A 22,818-nucleotide genomic window follows, 5' to 3' on the forward strand; every position below is an offset into this window, starting at 1 on the left:
AACTGGAATCCTTTCTTATGTCATCAAGTATAATCTGCCTATCAGAAAATTCTGTTGGCTCTGTTAGGATAAAACACACACACACACACACACACACACACACACACACACACACACACACAGACAGACAGACAGAGAGAGAGAGAGAGAGAGAGAGAGAGAGAGAGAGAGAGAAGTATTCCTAGATTTTTCATGTCTACCACTACCTTTATTGTCACTCTGCTACCATTAAATATCATCATCTTAAATTAGATCAAAGTAAGCCCCTTCACAGTCTCCATACTCCTTCTCCGACTCCCAATACATTCAACACTTTGAAACTAGGTCAAGAGAAATCCTGTGCTTCAACTTCCCCAGCGGCTGTACATTTTACCAGGAATAAAGCCTCGAGTTCTTTTCAGTGATTTGTAGTCACTGTACAACCTAGCCTTGGCTCCATTATCAGGAGTCTCATCATTTACTATTGCTCTGTTCACACCACTCCATTCACACTGCTCCTTTGTTGTACAACAGGTCAAACACCTCTTATGACCTTTAGTCTAGCTGTTCCATGCTGGGATGCTTCTCCAGATAATTGCTGGCTACCTGTTTATTTTTTCCAAATCTTGGCTCAAACTGCATATTCTCAATTTAGATGATCCCAACACACTACTTTCTGCAGCTGGTCTTCCTACAATCTTTTCAAATCATTTTCCTGCAGCTCTTGTACTGTATAATAAATGGTACACTGTCTGCTTTCGCTGCTCATGAGCTAAGCTGTAGAACTCAGTCACCCTGGTTTGGAGAGATTTCTGGGCCACCCCCATCACACAGTAGATGCATGATAAACATGTTGAACAAATAAATTCTAGAGACCCTAGGGGCAAGCATTTCTTTTCTTGCCTAGATTCTTAGTTTCATGCAAAACACTTAAAAAAATTCTAACAATAGCAAAATATATAACTGTATTATAACTCAAAGTATTTTTTCCACACACTTCCATTTCTATCTAAAATTTGAAACATTGAACATTATTTCTATTCAAGTTCCCAGTTTTCAGAAGAGGGGGTAAAAGGAAAAAAGTTTAGACTCAAGAATGTTCTTCACATTCCAGAAACAAATTTGAAAATATCTGGAGTTGTGAAACTAACCAGATGTTCATCTTAATAACAATTGCAGATGTCAGCTTTCACTGGTACAATGTGCATTAAAAGGGCAAGGGTGCATATTATGTGCAGGCATACACAGGCACTGTTCTTTGAGCCCCAGAGCATGGCATTTGGCTGTCTATACAGCAAGTGCCTGAGTATAACTAGATGCTCAGTGTATTTCTATAGTTGTTTGTTATATTTTTGTGGTTTTGTTTATATTTATTTGACTAAGTAAAATATGCCGATATTTGATTCATCATCTAATACGACGTGAAATTAAAGATTGCTATGCTTGACCATGTAACATCAAAAGAAATAAAAAGTAAGACAAGTCATCTGATGTCATTAAAGAGTTCAAAACACTGTGAAGTGAGGAGAGGTAACTGAATATTCAAACATACTCAATACTTTATTCAGTCCTGTGGTAGAAGAAACACAATAAAAGCAACCTTTATCATTGTGTCTTAAGCCATAACAAAAATGTGTGCATACAATTGAAGCTATACAAATGTACAGCATCTGAAAGTTTTAAAAACAGCAGGCAAGCCAGGACAATGGACTGTGTCTATATTGACCCTAAAAGAAAGCCTATCCTCCCAGGGAAATTCAAAGTCATTTTCAGATTAGAAAATTTTTTTCTTCCCAAAACATACCCCATAATTAATGATTTCCTTTTTGTAAACCCAAAGGGACGAAAAGAACAACAGTTAAAATCTTACATTATTGGTTGTGATCTCTTAACATTATTATTTTTTAAGTCAATCTGAAAGAGTCAAAATCTCTATTTTATCACTTTCTGGGAGACCAGCAGCAGGTATGCCTTGCAGAACATTAGAAGTACGCAATTCATGTTGCCTTCTCCCCTGGGACTGAGACTGGCAAACTTGGTGATGCACTTTGTGGGTAGGAATTTCTTAGGTGGAAGCAGACCTGTGAACCACAGGAAGGACATTCAAGGAGGTTTTCCCATCCCCAAGCAGGCATGAACAGATCTTATACTTTTGTCTATTTACCTAAGAACGTTGGTTAATGTTACAGTTCACACGTACAAAGCATGACAGTTACTCGGTCTGCAGACAGGTCTACAGTGGAAGGTAGGAGTAAAGAAAAACCACAATGAATCACTGGTGTGGGATGTCTTTCTGTACACTGTGAATACATGCTGTTCCCATTGGTTGGTAAATAAATCTGCATTGGCCTTTGGCAGGGCAGGATGGAGCCAGGCAGGAAAATCCAAGAGAGATAATGAGAGGAGAAAGGAGAATGGAGGGAGACACGGAACTGCCGTCCAAGAAGCAACATGTAATGGGATGCAGGTAAAGCCACGGTCATATGGCAAAAACATAGATTAATAGAAATGGGTTAATTTAAAAGGAAAGAGCTAGCTAGCAAGAAGCCTGCCATAAGCCATACAGTTGGTAATTAATATAAGCCTCTGGGTGATTATTTGATAAGTGGCTGCTGCACCGTGGGGCCAGGCAGGACCAGAGAAACACTGGACCGCAGAGCCAGATGGGACTGGGGAGCCAAGTGGGACCAGAGAAACTTCCTACCACAAATCATATATGTTCCCTCCTTGCAAAGGACAATCCTAGTTGACACCATCTTGGGCCAGAGCTGCTCTGCTTTGGGTGACACCTATTTCTTGGTCTTTTCTTTTTTTTTTTTTTTTTCAAGACAGGGTTTCTCTGTGTAGCTTTGGAGCCTGTCCTGGAACTCACTTTATATACCAGGCTGGCCTTAAACTCATAGAGATCCTCCTGCCTCTGCCTCCCGGTGCCGGGATTAAAGGCGTTCGCCACCACTGCCCAGCACTTGGTCCTTTCTTGGTGATGAGAAATGGACCCCAAAGCTGCTCATTTGTACAATGAGATTAACATGTTTGACACAGTCATGCTTTTGGCCAGGGTCTAAAATTCCTAACCAGTTTGAGCTTTGATGGTACTATCAGGAAGAACTCAAAGCATGTTCTTGTATAGATGAGCCTGGGGACTAATGTCAGCTTTCACTGATATACTGTGCATTCAAAAAGCAATATGGATATTATGTGCAGCATAACCAGGCAGCTTTCTTTGAGCCACAGAGCATGGCATTCAGCTGTCTGTACACCAACTGTAACGGGGACTGTATGTACTCCTATAACAATCTAAGCATTCTTTAGGCCGTTACTGCTACAAAAATGTTGCTTCCTACACTCAAATTCTGGCTTCGGCATTTATCACTTAGCTCAATATGATGGGTGACTGACTTAATTTCTCTATAGTTCAATTTCTTTATATGTAAATGGGAATTGATAATATTTGTTATAATATTATCAACAGGAAGGGGTTGAGGACAACAGTATCTGGCTCATGGCACATGATTTTACATAACTGCTTCTATCATTATTTGTGTAGCTACTCAAGGATGCCCATTCCCCTTCTGCCTCCCATTCCTGCCATGTCTGTTATGGATAACCTCTCTGCTTGCTTGGATGCGCTTTCTCACCATCTAGCACCCTGCTCCCTCCTTAGCATACGACACTCTGTCTCATTGCCCTGGCCTCTGCTGTCCTCTGAGTTTACTGAGACATCATTTTGGATAATTCCTGGTAAAATCATAACTCTTGCAAATTAATACAAAAATTAATTATTTTAAATGGACAGGCTTGGAAAAGCATATATCTAATTCAATAAAGATGATATCATAATTTTTAATGGTGAAATGATGTCTAGCAATTGACAAGTGAATTTTTACAGACAATGTGAAGCTTCATTACTAACCAGTATTTTTATAATATTGCATTACTGTAAATGTACAGCCTAGATTCCATAAACTTTTAAAATATTACCTTTATTTGAATTTTTTCATTTGTTATTATCATGATTGTTAGTTTTTGTTAAAATGATTTACTAAAAAAGCACATTTAAGTGGTTATGACCACTTAAAAAAAAAACTCAGGGCTTAATGGATTTTATCTTTGAGACTATCCAATGATCATCTGTAGTACAAAATCTATCAAGTTTCAGTTTACTCTATTCCCCGCTACCCCCATTTCTCCTAAGCTACCAAATGAAAACCCCCTAACTAAAAGTGCCCTATTTTAACCTAATTCTTGGGATCAAAAAATACCTTCAAGTAATTTATGGTCAAGTAGCAAGGAGAGATAGATAATTCCATAAGGATGTACGCTATCCCCTAACTCCTTGCTGACCAGTTATGGAGCAATATTACTTAGCTAGCATAAGACATTAAGAGTTTGAAATTAGTGCAGTGGCTGGGGAGCATAAGAGAGGACTGGCTATGGAGTGACCAAGGAGAAAATCAGAGACTCCTGAGAAGAGGTGGGGCAAAGAGGAGGAAAGCAATGAGCTTCCTTTGGCCCCAAGTTGGCATGACAGGGAAACAGTGCCTTCCATTTTAGGACCACAAGAAAATTTAGACATTTCTGATTTATCCCTTCTATTTGTGTGACTATGTGGCTTGAAAATTAATTTTAAGAGCTCTTTATTTTCAAGCCATCCTTTCCAGGTAAGCTGCTGCCTCCCTTTGTTGTTCCCTCCCTCATCAGATTACATCCAGACCCACAGCTTTCAACTCTCTTTGTCCAAGAGCCACCTTTGCTGGGCAAGTCACTTCTTCCCTTTCCCATCACACTCACCCTGGCCACTATCCTCCTAGTTGGTGGCCAACGCCATACCCACAAGCCTACCTCAATACTCCATAAACCAGGCTTGTTCACAAGCCACCTCCGCTTGGGAATTTTCTAGCCCTAAGTGCCTACATTAAATAAATAAATAAAGAACACAAATAAATGACTTAGTGATACAACTAAAGAATTTGGAAAAACAAGAACAAACCAAACCCAAGCCCAGGAGACTCTAAGTGTGGTGATTAGAGTGAGTCTTCAGCATTTGAATACTTGGTCACTGACTGGGGGCTGTTTGGGGAGGAGCAGGAGATGTGGCCTTGCTGGAGGAAGTATGTCACTGGCGGAGGGGTGCACAGTGATATTTCAGAGGACTCACACTCTTGAATTAGTATGTTGTGCTCTCACTTAGGTATTGTGATGTGAGGTCTCTACTGCTGCTCCATTGGCCTACCACCATACCTTCACTCCATCACAGACTCTGACCCTCTGGAACCATAAGCCAAATTGAACTTTCATACGTTGTCTTAGTCATGATGTTTTATTACAGCAACAGAAAAGTAACGAACACAGTAAGAAATAATTAAGAATCAAAGTAGAAATTAGTGAAATAGAAACAAAGAAAACAATACAAAGGCTCAATGACTCTAAGAACAGGTTCTTTGAGAAGATAAACAAGATCCTCAGTCCAAGCAACCAAAAGAAAGAACAAGATGATGCAAATTAACAGAATAAAAAGAAACAGGGAAACATTACAACAGACACTAAAGAAATATGCAGCATAATAAGGGAATATTTTAAAAACCTGTACCACATTAAGTTGCAAAATCTAACAAAAATGGATATATTTCTTGATTCAACAAAACTACCAGAGTTAAACTAAGCAGAGATCAAGATCTGAACAGATGCACAACAAAGAAGACTGTAATAGTAATAAAACAAACAAACAAACAACCTTATGATTAAAAAGAAATCCAAAACCCAGAGGAACTCACAGCATATAACCAACTTTCAAGGAACTATAACCTATACATTTTAAATTATTTAAAAAGCAAAATAAAAACAGGAGAACTACCAAACTTGCTCTATAAATCCAGTATTACTAATACCCAAACCTGTTAAAACACAACAAAAAACAAAACTACAGACCAATATCCCTGATGTGAAGATTCCAGACAAAATAATTAAGCAAAGGAAGGAAATTAAATAGAAATATTAAAAGTAGTCAAAGTCATTTCTATTTGCAAATGATAACATGTTATACATAGGAGATCCAAAATATTCCACAAGAAATCTTCTAGAAACAAGCATCAATTTCAGCAAAGTCACAGGATTTAAAAAAAAAATCAACTTACAAAATCCAGTAGCCTTTCTACACACCAACAACAAACACTGAGAAAGAGATCATGGACACATTCTCATGTACAACAGCAGAATTAAAAGTGGCCGAGAAATACTTCAAAAAATGTTCGTCATCCTTAGCAATGCAAATTAAAACACCTTTGAGATTTCATCTCACCCTAGTCAGAATGGCTAAGATCAACATAACTGACAACAAATGCGGATGAGGTTGTGGGAGAAGGGGAACCCTTAGTCATTGTTAATGAGATTGAAAACTGGTGCAGCCACTCTGGAAATCAGTATGGAGAATGCTCAAAAATTGAAAAATAAGTCTACCATATGACCCAGCTACACCACCCCTTGGCATTTACTCAGAGGAGTCGACATCCTACGCCACATATGCTCAGTAGAGTTCATTTCATTACCAACCTATTCACAATAGCTAGGAAATGGAAACAATCCTAACGTCTTTTGACAGGTGAGTGGATAATGAAAAGGATAATAACATAAACACAGCTGCAAAGGAAAATGAAATCGTGATATTTGCAGGTAAATGAATGGAGCTAATTACAGAGCCAAGAAAAATTTATGTCTAGTGAGGTAACCCAGTCCCAGTGTTCTCTCTTATCTGTGGTTCCTGGCTCCAAATCTTCAGATGTGAGAATATTACATAGAGTAACTGCAGAAATCTGGAAAGTAGAACCACAGCAGTAGCGGGAGGTTGTGGGTTGGAAGAGTAGTAAGACACAGGTGATAAGGAACAGGCAACAGAAAAACTGAGAGGGAGGAGGGTTTCATCTGAGAAGAGGGAGGGAGGTCAAAACAGGAGAATGAGGGAAGAGGGGCAAATAGCATCAACGGTGTTTGATAAAGCCTCAAGGAATCATATTATTTTACATTTACCTAAAATTATATGATACATTTGATATCTATCTATCTATCTATCTATCTATCTATCTACCTACCTACCTACCTACCTACCTACCTACCTATCATCTAAATGAAGTTATGCCACTTCGGCTGTCAATGTTCCCAACAAAAAACATACACTAGCCCAGCACCAGGCACAAGAAACATCTTTTCTAGTAATTGTTCAGGGTAAACAATATGACTCCCAAAACAAAGTGAGTTCAAGACCAGCCTGGTCTACAGGGTTCCAGGACAGCCAAGGCTACACAGAGAAACCATGTCTTGAAAAAAATGGGGGAAAAAAAGAATGGGAGAATACATCTGACAGAATTGATATCTTGACATCTAGAATATCAATAACTAAAAACAAACAAACAAATAAAAAGGCCTACAGAACAAGAAAGCAAATAACCAAATCAATCAATAGACCAATGAAATGAATAGACAATTCTCGAAAAAGAAATATAAATGTCAATAAACATGATAACAATGTTCAACTTCATTAGTCATCAGAGAATTGCAAAGTAAAACTACATTGATACTGAGACCCTGTTTGCCCCACTCAGAAAGGCAGTTGTTAAGGAAACCAAAAACACATGCTGGCCAGGACAAGGGAACCTCATACATTGCTAGTGGTATGTAAACTAGTCTAGCTACTATGGAAATCAGGATGGATGCTTCTCAAAAACTACACATAGATCTACCATGTGACCCAGCTATATCACTTCATGTCAATATTTCACGGATACTTACTCATCGATGCTTATTGTAGCACTGTTCACAATACTTAAATTACAGAGCCAAGCTAAGTATCCATCAATAGAAGAATGAGTAAAGAAAATACGGTACATGTGCACAATGGAAAATTTTCAGCCACAGAGAAGTCATGTGGTTTTCAGGAAAATGGATGCAACTGGAGATACTCATGTCAAGAAAATTAAGTCACTTTCAGAAAGACAAATATATGTTTTCTCATTTGTGGTTGCTAGGTCTTAATACAGATATATAAAATGATGTATGCGTGTATATATGATATGAAAGTAGAAAGTAGAGTCTGTCTAGGAGAACAAAGGTAGTAGGAAAGAGGGGGAAGTAGAGGACTGGAGAATGGAATAGTATACGCTTGAAGCACAATATCAACATGTACCTAAAGTTGTCTTTCTGTAAGCCAGGACCACACACAATGAATATACATGAATGAAAATTGTGTGTGTGTGTGTGTGTGTGTGTGTGTGTGTGAGTCACTTTTCTATTACTATGATAAAATACCACGACCAAGAAAGACAGCTTATTTGGAGTTTATTGTTCCCGAAGGCTAGGAGTTCATTAGCATCATGGGGGTGGGGGGCAGCAGCGCCAGGCATGGCTACAGGAACAGCTGAGAGCTCATATTTGAGCCACAAGCAGGAACACAATGGGCAAAGCAAATGAGTTTTGAGAACTCAAAGCCTTCCCCCAGTGACACACCTCCTCCAATAAGCCCACACCTCCTAATCCTTCCCAAACAGTTCCACCAACTGGAGACCAAGTATTCAAATCTATGAGTCTGTGGAGGACATTCTCATTCAAACATTATAATGTGTACATGTGTGTGTATATGTTTAGTGACAGGGGTTAACTATGTAGTCCAGGCTCGCCTCAAACTCACTGCAATCTTCCTGCCTCTGTCTCTAGACTCCTGGGATTCGAGGTATGCACCACCATATCCAGCTGATATACATAGACATATTCTAAAATATGAAATGTACACTCCAGAATGAGAGGAGCTTGAAATAGAAATTACAGTCAGGAAGGGAAGAAGGCAGGGGAGTTTGCTGGTGAGATTTACGGCCAACTGTATTCAGGGTCAGAGCCTCTCATCGATTTTGCTTGTTTTCTGCTTTTGCTCTCAGTAACTATGGGTTAAATCATTTGTCCTTCCTCTAAGGATTGATTTCCTTAACTTTGTTGACAGCAGTCACAAATACCAGTATGGTGGGAAGAAAGAGCGTGGGGTGAGAGCTCAAAAACTTCCTGCATGTTTCCCAATTTCCTCAAGGAACTTGTGGTTCCTTAGCTGTATACATTTGAAAACATATCACAAAACTTGTGACAATCATAACTTAGAGCCATAGTTCTTAACTTTCCTAATGCTGTGACCTGTAATATAGTTCCTCATGCTGTGATGACCCCAACCATAAATTATTTGTTGCTACTTCATAACTGTAATTTTGCTGTTATGAGTCATAATGTAAACATTTTTGGAGACAGAGGTTTGCCAAAGGGGTTGTGACCCACAGATTGAGAACCACTGACTTGGAGCTTCACACAATTTTAACATATATACCAATGTTTTAACAATTACATAGTCTGTAACAAAGATTCTTGCTTTTGATACCACTAAAATTCTTGCTACAATTAAATTATGAGAGTAACAGTGTCTAATGAAACTGAATGCTCATTTCTGAATCAAGCTTGAAGTTTGCAAAGCACATTTTATGCTTTATTTCATCCCCCCTACCCAGAAACCTATGGGGTGATATAAACAAGACATTTAAGTCCACTATAGAAATCTAACAGAGGGATTAAGTGGATAGGCTGATGTCAGATTCCATAACCATGTTTAATTTGTAGGCATACCTGGAATCCAGCTTATAAACCCTTGGGTTTTACTCAGAAACTCAAGTGATTACATTGATTACATCTCTGCTTCCTATGACCTCAATTTCAGCCCAGATGATGCAGACAGGAGCTTCAAAAGACCAAGTATCCCAGACAACGAATTTAAAACTCCAATACGCATGCTAAGAGCAGTCCAACCTCAATTTGGGATAATCAACTGATGGAAGCAGAATACAAGTTACCTGCTCTGTTTACCACCTTTGAGACAATTTTCTCGCCTGCTTTTGGGGTCCTCAGAACTTTGGCACCCTTCCAGATCTTTCTACCTCTGACGTACACTTGATTCTCAATTCTGAAGCTGACAAAATGCCCCTACTACCAAATCTCATGAATTCTCTCTAGAATCCAGGAACACATTAAGGCAGGTTCCCCTTGATAGTTAGGTCTGTACTACATAGCTGCCGTTTCTGAAAAGCTGATTTCACTCCCAGCTTATTGTTGTGGAATATTATTTTTTTTTTTTTTTTTTTTTTTTTTTTTTTGGTTTTTCGAGACAGGGTTTCTCTGTGTAGCTTTGCGCCTTTCCTGGAACTCACTTGGTAGCCCAGGCTGGCCTCGAACTCACAGAGATCCGCCTGGCTCTGCCTCCCGAGTGCTGGGATTAAAGGCGTGCGCCACCACCGCCCGGCCTGGAATATTATTTTAAGCTGTGTTACTTTACTGTTGTCCTTTTAAAAATTGTTGCTGCCCTTTAAGCCACAGCTGTTGGAATCAGCAAATGCAACTCCCCAGCTGAAAGCAGCGGTTAAGCCACAAGGGCTGTAGCCGGAGGGAATTCTGTTCCCTCTTTCTCCAACTCTCGCAAAGCTCTGAAGGGAACTTAACTAAATCTCTGTCCCTCTAAAGAACTCAAGATTCAAAGGTTAAGGTGGAATTCTGCTCTTCAGAGGCTGAATAGCAAGCAGCTCACCTCCTGTCCTTGCTCCCATCCTCTAAAAAGCCCTCATGCTTCTCCTCACCCTCCTCATAAACCCTTTCTCACCTGGCTCCTCCCCACAACTTCCTGTCAGGTAGCTGCTGACTCAGCCTCCTGACTGCAGGTGAATTTTATTTAATCAAACACATCTTTGCATCATTAAACGTTCCAGAGCGATTTTAATCTAAGTGAATTGAAAAATAGTTTTAGACAAAAGCATCAATCACAGAAAATCATTAGAAACACTCTATTGTATTATAAAGCCGAGTTTAAGAAATAATTTCAGATTTTTTTTTTTTTTTTTTTTGTTTTGTTTTTCGAGACAGGGTTTCTCTGTGTAGCTTTGCGCCTTTCCTGGAACTCACTTGGTAGCCCAGGCTGGCCTCGAACTCACAGAGATCCGCCTGGCTCTGCCTCCCGAGTGCTGGGATTAAAGGCGTGCACCACCACTGCCCGGCCATAATTTCAGATTTTAAATGGAATTTTAGATTTGTTTTTAAAACTTTTAAAAATGAATGTTCACAGGGTGAATTTAGACTTCAAATTCATTTTAAGAATTCTGCCCAAATCTAGTGCCACAGAATTCAAGGCATTTTTTTTTGCCATACATGGAATATGTGCCAATTTCTTCTCATACCAAAGGGTAAGAAGTATCAGAGAAAAGGTTAGGAGTTACTTATCTCCACTAGGTTAGTACTGGAAACAGTTTATCAGGGACAGACACCAGGGGTGATCTGCAAGATCATTACCCTGACAAGGTAATAACTCTGCAATAGGTGGAGTCACAGACCAAGTCTTGCTAGTCACCTATTTTGCCAATAACTGGAGGACAGTTATATTCATGCATGCATGCATGTATTGTTCTTCACTATATTAACAACAGAGTACTTATAATCTGACCTTTTACATAAAAGTTTACATACAGTTCCTGACCTAAACAGTAAAAACAACGAACTATCAACCCATGTTGCAATTCTGTAACCTTGGTTCTTCCTAACTCATCCTCTGACCTTGGGCAAGTAAAAGTCTCCATTTTTAACGGAACTCATTAGCAGCATCATAACTCATTTGATCAGCTTACAACCAACTCCAGGATATATTCAGTAGACTTGCAGTGCTACATTTATTCTCAGACTGTCCTAAACCTTTGTATGCCTTGATTGCTCCAGTATCAACTGCCTTCCAACTACGGTTAGCAAAAAGTATCTTCCTGAGATATGTACTGCATGGGAAAACTAAGTGTTTGGGGTTTTCAGCAATAACTACCATTAGAATCACTTGTGGAACCTTAAAAAAGGAAACCACCACCCTTTGCCTGCGCCCCAAGTTGTTTCATCAGACTCTCCAGTGGGGTGGGCTCCCAGCGTCAGAGGTTTTAAACTTTCTACTAGACGCACACAGTCAAGCTGAGAATCACTGCTCTTGGCTTAAATCAAATAGTATTCACTATGGAAGCTCTGTGAAACGAATCCTATGATTTTGATCAACTACACTAAAGTTTCACCCAAATGAGAACAGGGGTACCATGAAGAGTTGCTAATGTTTTACAAGAAATTATTTAGGCTCACAGCAACATGTTTAAGTCATGGCCAATATTTATATGCCAAGCATGGATCCCTCTTCACATGTAGTTGGGGAAAGTAAGATTAGTTGATTTTAGAATCTATTTGTGCCACAGAAATATATGGTATTTAATTCTTGTTTCTGGATTCTGGCAAAAGTATCTCCTAAACCAAGTGGAAATTCCTAAGAAATAGCAGTGTGATGTTCCCAACTGGGTTTTCTAAAAATCCTTGGGGTTTCCTGGATGACAGGAGCCTCTTGTGTTCTAATAATGTGAGATCCTGGATATTGTCATGTGGGACTCCTTAGCAGAAAGATCAAGACTAATTGACAACTTTCAAACTCCTGTTCTTCACAATTTCTGGAAAGAAAGAAAAGCTGGAGACTGAGTTAATATAATCAGTCATGTCCACGTGACCAAACCTCTCAATGACACTTCCCCAGAGCTTTCAGGTGGGAATGCATGCCTACCTGTCAGAAGGTGGGGCATCCTGACACATTTCATCTGTACCCTGTACCATAAATTTGACAGTACAGAGCTTTCCTGAGTTCTGTGAGCACTTCTAGCAAGCCGTTGACCTTACAGGGTAAGAGAACATCTAGGCAACTGGCATACTCCTTAGGGGAGTAATAGAACTTCCCATACAGAGCTAACTGGTCAGAAGTGGAAGCAGTCTGGTGGGACTGTATATTCAAACTCTGAGTTCTGAGGTGAACTCCCAGGGCTGTTAGTATCAAAATTAAACTATGGGACACCCGATTGGTAAATACCAAAGGGAAAGCTGGAGAATTAAAGTTGGTGTTGGGAAAAAATTCACATTTGGTATCAGAAGTGTTCTATGCATCTAAAGACATCACAGTACTTCTGAATAAGAAAAAACAAACCCTAGGATGTTACCTGCTTTACAAAAAGCCATTTATTAGGAGCTCTGACAATTCCAAGAGAAGATTAAGATGGACCTATCATGAAAGGAGACAATGAAGGAAAATTTATTCACTTCGCATGCATAAACAAAACAAAAACTCAGGGGGAAAGTCATTTGAAGGGCAAAGTTAGTTTTTGTTTATTTTTTATTGTAAGAGTTACAGCCAATTCATTTACACAAGAGGGCTGGTTTATATATTAAGTTGAAATCTTGGATTTTGTTCTTCCTTTGGGGCACTTCCAAACTATTTTCCACTAGGTCACAAAAAATATATATGGCAAGAAAGAAAAACAAAATCAAACTAGCCAATGTTTCATATATTTGGATTAGCATGCTATTAATACCAATTACTATTGTTTTAATTCCCTCAACCAAAGTAGATGTAACATTACTGCTTCTTTGCAAAAAGGAAAAATAGATCCTTTTTATGAGCAAATCTTTCCACACTCTGTAGATTTTCATTCATTTTGTATTTGATCCTCTGGTTAGTTTTTCTGAGAGTCAGGTTTCTGCAAATACGATTTACAGAGGCTAACATCCTAGCCTACCAGATTCTGTGAAACAAGCTTCAATAATGTCTTGCTGGCCTCCACTTCTCAACCTATGTTCTTCTTGCACTTTTTTGTCTTTCCTCAAGCACTTCTCAAAATCCAAATGTGCTGCATGGCAGTAAGTGATACACATGTCCATGCATGTGTGCTTGCAGGCATGCATGCACTTACACATGTGTGCACACATACACACAAATAAATATGATAAATATAATTTAAACAAAAGTAAATAAAGCATATGGTGCTACCTACAAGCAGTAATAAATTTAACCTTACACCTACTTACATTACAATTTAAGGTATGCATAGGTTTAGGTGTATTAAACAAAAGCCAGGGCCAGCAGATGGCTCAAGGGGTAAAAGTACTTGAGGCATGTCCCATTTTGCTTCTGTGTTGCTGTGGTAAACATAGATCAGAACCAACTTGGAGGAAGAAAGGATTTATTTGACTTAAGGTTATAGTTGGTCACTGAGAGAAGCCAGGCTAGGTGCTTGAGGCAGGAACTAAAGCAAGAGATTATGGAGGAAGGTTGCTTAGCGGCTTGCTCCCTCTCTCACATTCAGCTGCTTTTTAAGTACAACTCGGGTTCATATGCCTAGGGCTGGTGCTGCTCACAGTGGGCTGGGCACTTATATCAGTCATCAAGACCATTCCCCACAGACGTGCCCACAGGCCAGTCTGGTGCAGGCAATTCCCTAATTGGAGTTCCCTCTTCCCAGATGTGTCTAGTTGGCAACAAAGATTAGCCATGACACAGTACAAGCTTGACAATCTGAGTTCCATTCCAGAAAACCAACTCTTAAAAGTCGTCCACTGACTCCATGTGTTCGTCATGACATCTGCTACCCAAACCTACTCATAGACACACATCACACATATAGACACACAACAATACTACAGAAAATAAATGAAGAAAATTAACCCCTAAAAGACTAAAAGAAATGAAGACTTAGTTACCACTCTTTAACAGGACTGCACAATACTACTGACTCCTTCAGCATATTCTGTTCCATTTTGCCTTTTATGTGAAAAAACTTTCTTACAGTTGTAAGCTTTAAAAGAGAAAAGCTTTTGAAAGTCATTTAAAAAGATATAATGGGCTCGGGAGATGGCTCAGTGGTTAAGAGCACTGGCTGCTCTTCCAGAGGACCAGGTTCGATACCCAGCACCCACACTGTGTAACTCTAAACTCAGGGATCTGACACCTTCTTCTGGCTTCCGCAGGCGCCAGGCTTGCAAGCGGCATTCAGATACACACACAGGCAAAGCACCATACACATCAAATAAATTACACAGATAAACGAAGCCCAGCATTGCCAGCGCACTCCTGCAATCTCACCAAAGGCAGGAGATCTCTCCAAATTTGAGGCCATCCTGGTCTACATACTCAATTCCAAGCTAGCCAGAGCTATTTGAGACCTTGTCTCAAAGTACCAAACAGCAGCAAAAACCAAACCAACCAACCAAACAAACAAACCAGGAAAAAAAATCCCAAAGACATATTATAAAAGGTACAAGTGACATGTATACTAAGTATATATATACACATATTTAACTTACATGACTTAACAGAAATAAAATTACCCACTAATGTGTGAGGAAGTGCTACTGTCTTCTCAGTTGTTTCTCTCTTCTGAAAGGCACTCATGAAGGCCACACTGCCCAGTGCTCTGTCTCCAGAGTGCTGTCCATTCACTCTGGGGCCAGTCTCAGCTCTAACATTGGTCCCTTTGCCCGGAACCACCTTCCCAGGGGGAATGCAGATTTGCTCTAGTCTTACCAAACTTCTTGGAGGCAGAAGCTATTTCAAGAAAAACAGAACTTAGCCAATGGAGTGAGAGAATGCTTACTTCCCTTTTGCTGCATTTCTTCTTTTAAAATGTCTCAAGCAGAGTGTCCATGGCAACCTGTGAGACCTTACAGGAACCCTGAATGCCACATAGAAAAGTGGAAGCCCTGAACAGGAATCTGGTTTCTGCCTAGGAGGGAGAGAAGCAGGGCCTGGCAAGTGTCCTTCAGGGGAGTTCTGCTGCAGGAGTGGAATCAGCCCCACCCTGGACTTCTACATAGTGTGTCCGCTGACCTGGAAGGAAGGAGAGAGTTGCCGCAAGGAAAAGAATTTCGGCAACTTGGAGGATGGTCAGTTCTGTTTCACCTCATCTGGCATTTTTAAGGCTATAACTCCACACTGTAACAGTAAGAAATAGCTGAAGAAAGGAGCCCATATCAGTCATTCTTTTAAAGCTGTCTCTATGGGTGCGTGTGTGTTTGAGTTTGTGTGTGTTTGTGTGCGCGTGTGCGTGTATGTGTATGCTATGTGTGTGCAGGTGCCTGTGGAGGCCAGATGCAGGTTTTGGATCCTTAGAGCTGGAGTTACAAGCAACTGCTAAATGCTTGACCTGGGTGTTGGAAACTAAACGTGGGTCCTCTGGGGGAGCGTCCAGTGCCAAGTCATCTCTTCAGTTCCCTTAGTTCCACTTCTCAGATTTTTGAAACATTGTATCATCTAACACAAGCTGGCCTTGAACTTCTGACCGTCACACCCTTGCTTCGAAAGTGCTGGGGTTAAAGCTTTGCCTAATCACCCCTTGGTCAGATTCACAAATTTTGGTAGGGTTTTGTGGGGAGTCCCGGGTGGGGTGAGTTGGGGGTGCTGTTGATATAGGCTTTCACTATGTAGCTTGCTGGGAACCTGTGGCAACCCTCCCATTCAGCCATCAGACCCAGTTTCCCATTTCAGTTTAAAACAATATTTTAGGAGCTACTTCCTGTCATGTGATTACAATTTTACAACACAGTGAAAAAAGACTTAATTTCTCATGAATTCGATCTCTAGAATATTCAAGGAAACCACAGTGACGTAATACCACCATTAACAATTTTTCTTTAAAACAAAGCCTACTTGTCTCTGCAGTATTATCTTACACACATAACCAAGGACTATGCAAATCCCCCCGAATTCCCCCAAATCCCTTCCCGAAAGGAGACCCAGACTGCAGGAATTTGTGTTGTTCACAGGGCAGCGCTGACACCTGCTATCAGAAGCAAACATTCCTTACCTTGGTCACACCGGAAGCAGAAGAAAGAGGAGGAACTAGCTTTTTCCCTTTTTCATCCCCTCTCTTGTCAGCTGAAGGACAAGATTTTTAGTTGGCGCCTGTTTTTTATTAACCAAACAAATTTGTATTTTGTTAAGGGATAGAAAGCTTCCTTAAAAAGACAAAAGCTGTGAGGAACAGCTATTTTAATCCTGAAGGTGAAAAACAACGTGAGGCTTATTTTTAACTTTAAATAAGACCAAACTCTGGCCCTGGCACATGGATTCTATAGTAATCCAAACTCTAAAAATAACATGAAAGGTACACTAGAAAATGAAGCGACGACGACATACCTTGATTGGTGGTCATGATTTCACACAAACAGTCTACTCTGGTTTAGTAAGGAAATATTTGGCTTTCCTCTGTTGTGTGTTAAAATCTCTGGGCTTTCACGCTCCGGGCTGGCTGCTCAGGAGTCCCAGCCAGTGCACTACGGACTTTGGTGCATTCTTAGACCTCACTGCATAAGGACAGCCCTCCCAGGAGGCTGGGCTGCTGCTGTGCTGCTCCAGGGATAGAGCAGATGAGAATGGAGAGACATCTACTTCTTATAGTAAAACAAACAATGGAGCGGCACAGAAACTTCAAATGCAATTGAGAGCAGAACAGTTTATAAACAGACCAGTGCCTGACCTAGCAACAACCCTCTGGAGACCTACATGAACATGGCTGATACTGTTCTGCCCTGGACAAAGGTGCCACAGATTCACAATCTGGGAACTAGCATTAATGTCTTAATGTGAGTGACCTCAAATCTATTTTGCTACTGTAACTTTCTTTTTTACTACAGCTCACTGATTTTGGAGAATAAAAACATAAGTTTTGTTATTTCAGAACAGAACTGGTAAAAATAAATAAACAAGTAAATAAAATAAATCAAACCTGTCTGAATTAAAGTATTTATGAGATCACAGGGGGATGACAGATTAACAGACCCTTTTCCAATGTATATAATGGTATATAAGCGCCTGCGCGCGTGCGCGCGCGCACACACACACACACACACACACACACACACACACACACACACACACATTGGTGTGCAGTGGGGCCATAATTTCTTTTCTTTTTTTTTTCCTTTGGAGACAGGGGCTTATCTGAAGTTCAGCTGGCCTCATCAGCAGCCTTCCTAGAGCTGGGATTACAGGTGTTCACCACCACACCCAGCCCATGATTTACAGTTCTAACTCCCAAATAACCCCGCAGTCATTACAAGTTCTCAGTGCTTAGCTGTCCACCCAACTGCACACCGCCGCCCGGACAGCCCGCAGGCATACAACTGAGCCCCCCCCCCCCAAAAAAAAAAAAAAACAGCCCGCAGGAACACAACTGCATGCCACCCAACAGCCCGCAGGAACAGAACATCAGGCACGAGGTTCTGGGATTTTGTCCCCTTTCAGGGGACTCATTCTCAAGGGGATTCATTCTCAAGAGACTCTTAGGAACTGGGCTTGCTTGACAGGAACTGCACAGCAATCATTTTAATATGAGCTATAATTACTTATAGGTATGTTTTCCATGGTGGAGATGTGGCTAGAGGGTACAATGTATGTTTAGCACGTTACAGCCCTGGATTCAACTGTCGGCAACACACACACACACACACACACACACACACACACACACACACACACACACACACAGGTTGTTTGTATTTAAGGAGTAAGTTTTATTTTCTGCAGATGGCAAATTTTTAATATATTGTTTAAATTCATTTTCTTTTTCATTAAAATATAACCACATCATTTCCTTCTCCCTCTCTTCCCTCCAGCCCATTCCACATGCCTCAGATCCCCCTTTTTATCAATATTGTATGTATAATAGACAATGCCTAGGTATATAAATGCAACCTGCTGCATCCTTTTAGTGTTGCTTGCATGTATATAATTTTATAACGAATAAAAGAAGCCAAAGAGAAGTCTGAACTGTCCTTATTTCCAGTGCAGACTCTACTCATGTGTATTGAAACAGGGAACCATTTAGGTATGATTCTAAGACCACTTAGCCTGGTCAAGTTTCATCACTGTAAAAGCCAAATGGTACATATACACAATGGAATACTACTCAGCAGAGAAAAACAATGGCATCATGAGGTTTGCAGACAAATGGATGGATCTAGAAAAAATCATCCTGAGTGAGGTAACCCAGACTCAGAAAGACAAACATGGTATGTACTCACTCATAGCAGGATACTAGACATGAAACAAGGATGACTTGTCTGCTACTCACATCACCAGGGAGGCTACCTGGAAAACAGGACCCCAAGAAAGACACAGGGATCACCCAATGACAGAGAAATGGAATGAGATCTACATGAACAGCCTGGACATGAGTGGGGGTAATGAAAGGCGAGGGTCGAGGGAAAGAGAGCTTGGGGGAGCGGGAGATCCCAGCTGGATCAACAACAGAGAGGGAGAACAAGGAATAGGAGACCATGGTAAATAAAGACCACATGAGAATAGGAAGAAGCAAAGTGCTAGAGAGGCCCACAGAAATCCACAAAGATACCCACACAACAGACTGCTGGCAGTGGTCGAGAGACAGCCCGGACTGACCTACTCTGGTGATGGGATGGCCAAACACCCTAATTGTTGTGCTAGAAACCTCATCCAACTACTGAGGGATCTGGATGCAGAGATCCATGACTAGGCCCCGGGTGGATCTCTGGGAGTCCAATTAGCGAGAATGAGGAGGGTTTATATGAGCGAGAATTGTTGAGACCAAGGTTGGATAAAGCACAGGGACAAAATAGCCAAATGAATGGAAACACATGAACTATGAACCAATGGCTGAGGGGTCCCCACTGGATCAGGCCCTCTGAACGGATGAGACAGTTGATTGGCTTGATCTGTTTGGGAGGCACCCAGGCAGTGGGACCAGATCTTGTGCTCATTGCATGAGTTGGCTGTTTGAAACCTGGGGCCTATGCAGGATTGTTTGGCTCGGCCTGGGAGGAGGGGACTAGACCTACCTGGACTGAGTCTACCAGGTTGACCTCAGTCTGTGGGGAAGGCTTTGCCCTGGAGGAGATGGGAATGGGGGGGGGGGGGTTGGGGGGAAGGTGAGGGGGACGGGAGGGGGGGAGAACAAGGGAATCCGTGGCTGATATGTAGAACTGAATTGTATTGCAAAATAAATTAATAAAAAAAAAAAAATTCCAAAGACAATATAAAAAAAACAAACAAACAAACAAACAAAAAAAAGCCAAATGTTTCAATGTCTCCCAAATGTCCTAACATCTACACCTCCTAAGCCTCCACAGCAATATTTAAGTTATAGCCTCAGGTTTTCTTTTCAAACACATCCTTTTCTTTTTTGTGAATAGCTAATATTTGCTTTGTACCAGGTGCTGTCTTACGCTCTCTCCATGGGACAGTTCATGGAACCCTTACTATAAGGTAAGCATTTATCACTGTTTTACTGACAACAGAATGGGGGTTTAAAAAAGTTTGGCTATTCACACAAATAAAATGGCAAGCTTTAAGAAGTTAATTTAAGCCGGGTGGCGGTGGCACATGCCTTTTGTCCCAGCACTCTGGAGGCAGAGGCTGGAAGATCTCTGAGTTCAAGGCTAGCATGGTCTACAGAGCAAATTCCAGGACAGCCAGGGCTACAGAGAGAAACCCTGTCTCAAAAAACAAAAACAAAACAAGTTAATTTAACAGGTAAGAAATAACTGAATTCACTTTTTCCTTTATAGACAAAAGCCAGAAAACCAAAATATTGTTTTCAGGGAAGTGACAGCTGAACTAAGGCAAACTTGGGCTGAGGCCTTTACCTCCCTGGCAGAGTGTAGGCTTCGAAAGCTTGAGACCCTGGCTTTAACTCCCACATCAAACTAACTGAATAAACAAATGGAAATTCACATGTCCACAAATAGATGATGCGCATATATAAACAAACATAAAAGTAAATTTCAGGCTTTTCAATACTAGCCATGCAAGTTGGTTGTCCAGTTAGCTATGCACTCACACTCACATTATAACCTAGCAACATCAACTTCTAGGTAGTCACTAAAGTGAATGAGTACTGACCTACACAGAATGGATGTTAACTGAGGCGTTATTCATAAATACCAAAAACCAGGAACACTCACCAAGTTTTCAACTAGTAAGTGGACAGACACTGCTCTGTGTTGTAGCTGTGTGATGGTGTTGTAGCTGTGTGATGTTCAGCAAGAACACGGAGCAAACCAGAAACACTCACATGCACACTAGAGAGCAGCAATGAAAAGGCAAAGCATGTATTATTCCATATGACATCTGAAAATGCAAAACTTATAGGAAGATTGATCACAGAGAGTCATGGCAGCATCCTGAAAGACAAGGACACTTACACAGTGATGTGTATGGTCAGTATTCACAATTATACCATAAAAGGTTATCTTAATGTTTGAAATCCATCTTAAAAATCACAAAATAAAAGCAATTTATTCTTGAAGACATTCAGTGATGAGGATGAGACAGGAGAATCATGAATTTCAGGCCATCTGGGCTGCCTAGTAAGACCTCATTTCCAACAACAACAAAACTGAGCAAACAAAAAAAATGAAAGGAAAAAAAAGAAGAGCAAGATAAAATTTGCAAAACAACCAAAAAGAGGAGCAAACAAAACACAGGAGGCTGATTGTTTTTGACAGCAGAAACTCAATGTCTGGCACATTCATGGTCCTTCTCATCTTCAACAACAGAGATGAACAATGGTGATGTATGTTTTCTGAGATTTTAAAAATTGGAACAAATTGTAAAATGTGAACTAGTTATCTCTTTACATAAACCCCTTCTGCACACTGGAGTGATGACAGCACAAGATGAATCCTTCTACATAAACAGGATCTAAAGAACACCTACAATCCACACTAACTAAATACAGTTGTTCACAGAACTCTCCTCGGAAGCCTTAGCAATGGGACACCTGGCCCTTCATCCCTCACTGTGGAGATATTATTTCTGCACACATTCTATTGAGTAGGAACTTTAAAAGTTAACTAAGTTGTCTGCTTAACATAAACTAGCACATCATACAATTGGAAACTTCATGTAATAATGACAAGACCAGCTTCAATAATTTACCTTTACATATTAAAATTTAAAGCTGACTTTGGAGTTGGAGAATGGCTCTCTCCTTCTTTAAACTCAAGCATGTTGTTAAAAGGAAAATGCAAACTCCCTGTATCATGCCAGAGGAAAAGAGCCATCTTCTGCTATGGGACAGGAGAAAAGCCAAATTAATTAAGGGACTATTCTATTACGAATCTCAACTCTTTGATTCTATTCTGATTCTTTAAACTTTTCTTAAAGTATGAATTTTATATCAAAATTTACAAGATCAATATATATAGATATATATACATTTTAAACTTTGTTAAGATATAAATGGTCATATAGAGTACTAACTAATTCTAAAAAGTCGCATATATAGTCTTTGTGTTCGAGTCTCTTATCAGTTTTTTGCAGGAAATCACGGTTAGGCCTAACATCAACTGAAGTCTCCAGGAAGAAGATGGGGCCCCACAACAACAACAATTCCATGTGGACAATAATAACATCACTAAGCTGACAAACATCATATACAGATCAGCTTTGAACTACAAAGTGCTCAGAGCAATTTTGAGAAGAGCTAGCTGAGATGATCCAGTCTCAAAGACTACTTGAATAAGGATTTGAGATAAACCCTGAATTTTGGCATTATACACAGACTGGATAATGAAGGATATATTTACCTTTCCTAGAATTTGACAATTAACCTAAAATTTTTCTTTCAGGATAAAGATACCTTCGCCCATACCCAGCAGGAAGCAATTTCAAGAATACGACGCCCACATTCCCAAAGAGGTGGTGTGGGGCGGTTGGTTTTTTTTGGTCTTTTAATGGGTTTTGGGTCTGGGATAATTTTCATTGATTAGGGGGGGTTGGTTACAAGTTGTTGTCAAGGGTTAGGAAAAAGGCTAAGCAAAGGAGATTAGATTTAAGGTTCTTATTAAAAAAAAAAAAGAAAGAAAGAAAAGAAAAATGTAAATACTTTACATTGGATTGGATTGTTTTATATTGTATACAAATTATATATATTGAAATTGATATTGTTAGAAAATGTT

The 22,818-nt window shown here is 40.2% G+C and overlaps 1 protein-coding gene across 11 annotated transcripts in view; it reads right to left on the reverse strand.

Annotated features, from left to right (window-relative positions):
* Fgd4 (FYVE, RhoGEF and PH domain containing 4) overlaps positions 1 to 22,818 on the reverse strand; it is a 209,840-nt gene that overhangs the window by 119,767 nt on the left and 67,255 nt on the right. The window contains exon 1 of one of the 11 annotated variants that reach the window (XM_052739972.1): positions 17,018 to 17,143. The exons of 7 other annotated variants lie outside the window; for them this stretch is intronic. In XM_052739972.1, the coding sequence (XP_052595932.1) occupies positions 17,018 to 17,033 (16 nt within the window). In that variant the 5' untranslated portion in view covers positions 17,034 to 17,143. Of the gene's footprint in view, positions 1 to 15,186; positions 15,342 to 17,017; positions 17,144 to 22,818 lie in introns of those variants that run through there. 3 more of the 11 variants (XM_052739971.1, XM_052739976.1, XM_052739973.1) reach the window with 3 other exon arrangements.

The sequence above is a fragment of the Peromyscus californicus genome, unplaced genomic scaffold (assembly GCF_007827085.1).
Source record: "Peromyscus californicus insignis strain IS unplaced genomic scaffold, ASM782708v3 Scaffold_16__1_contigs__length_79575227, whole genome shotgun sequence".
NCBI lineage: Eukaryota > Metazoa > Chordata > Mammalia > Rodentia > Cricetidae > Peromyscus > Peromyscus californicus.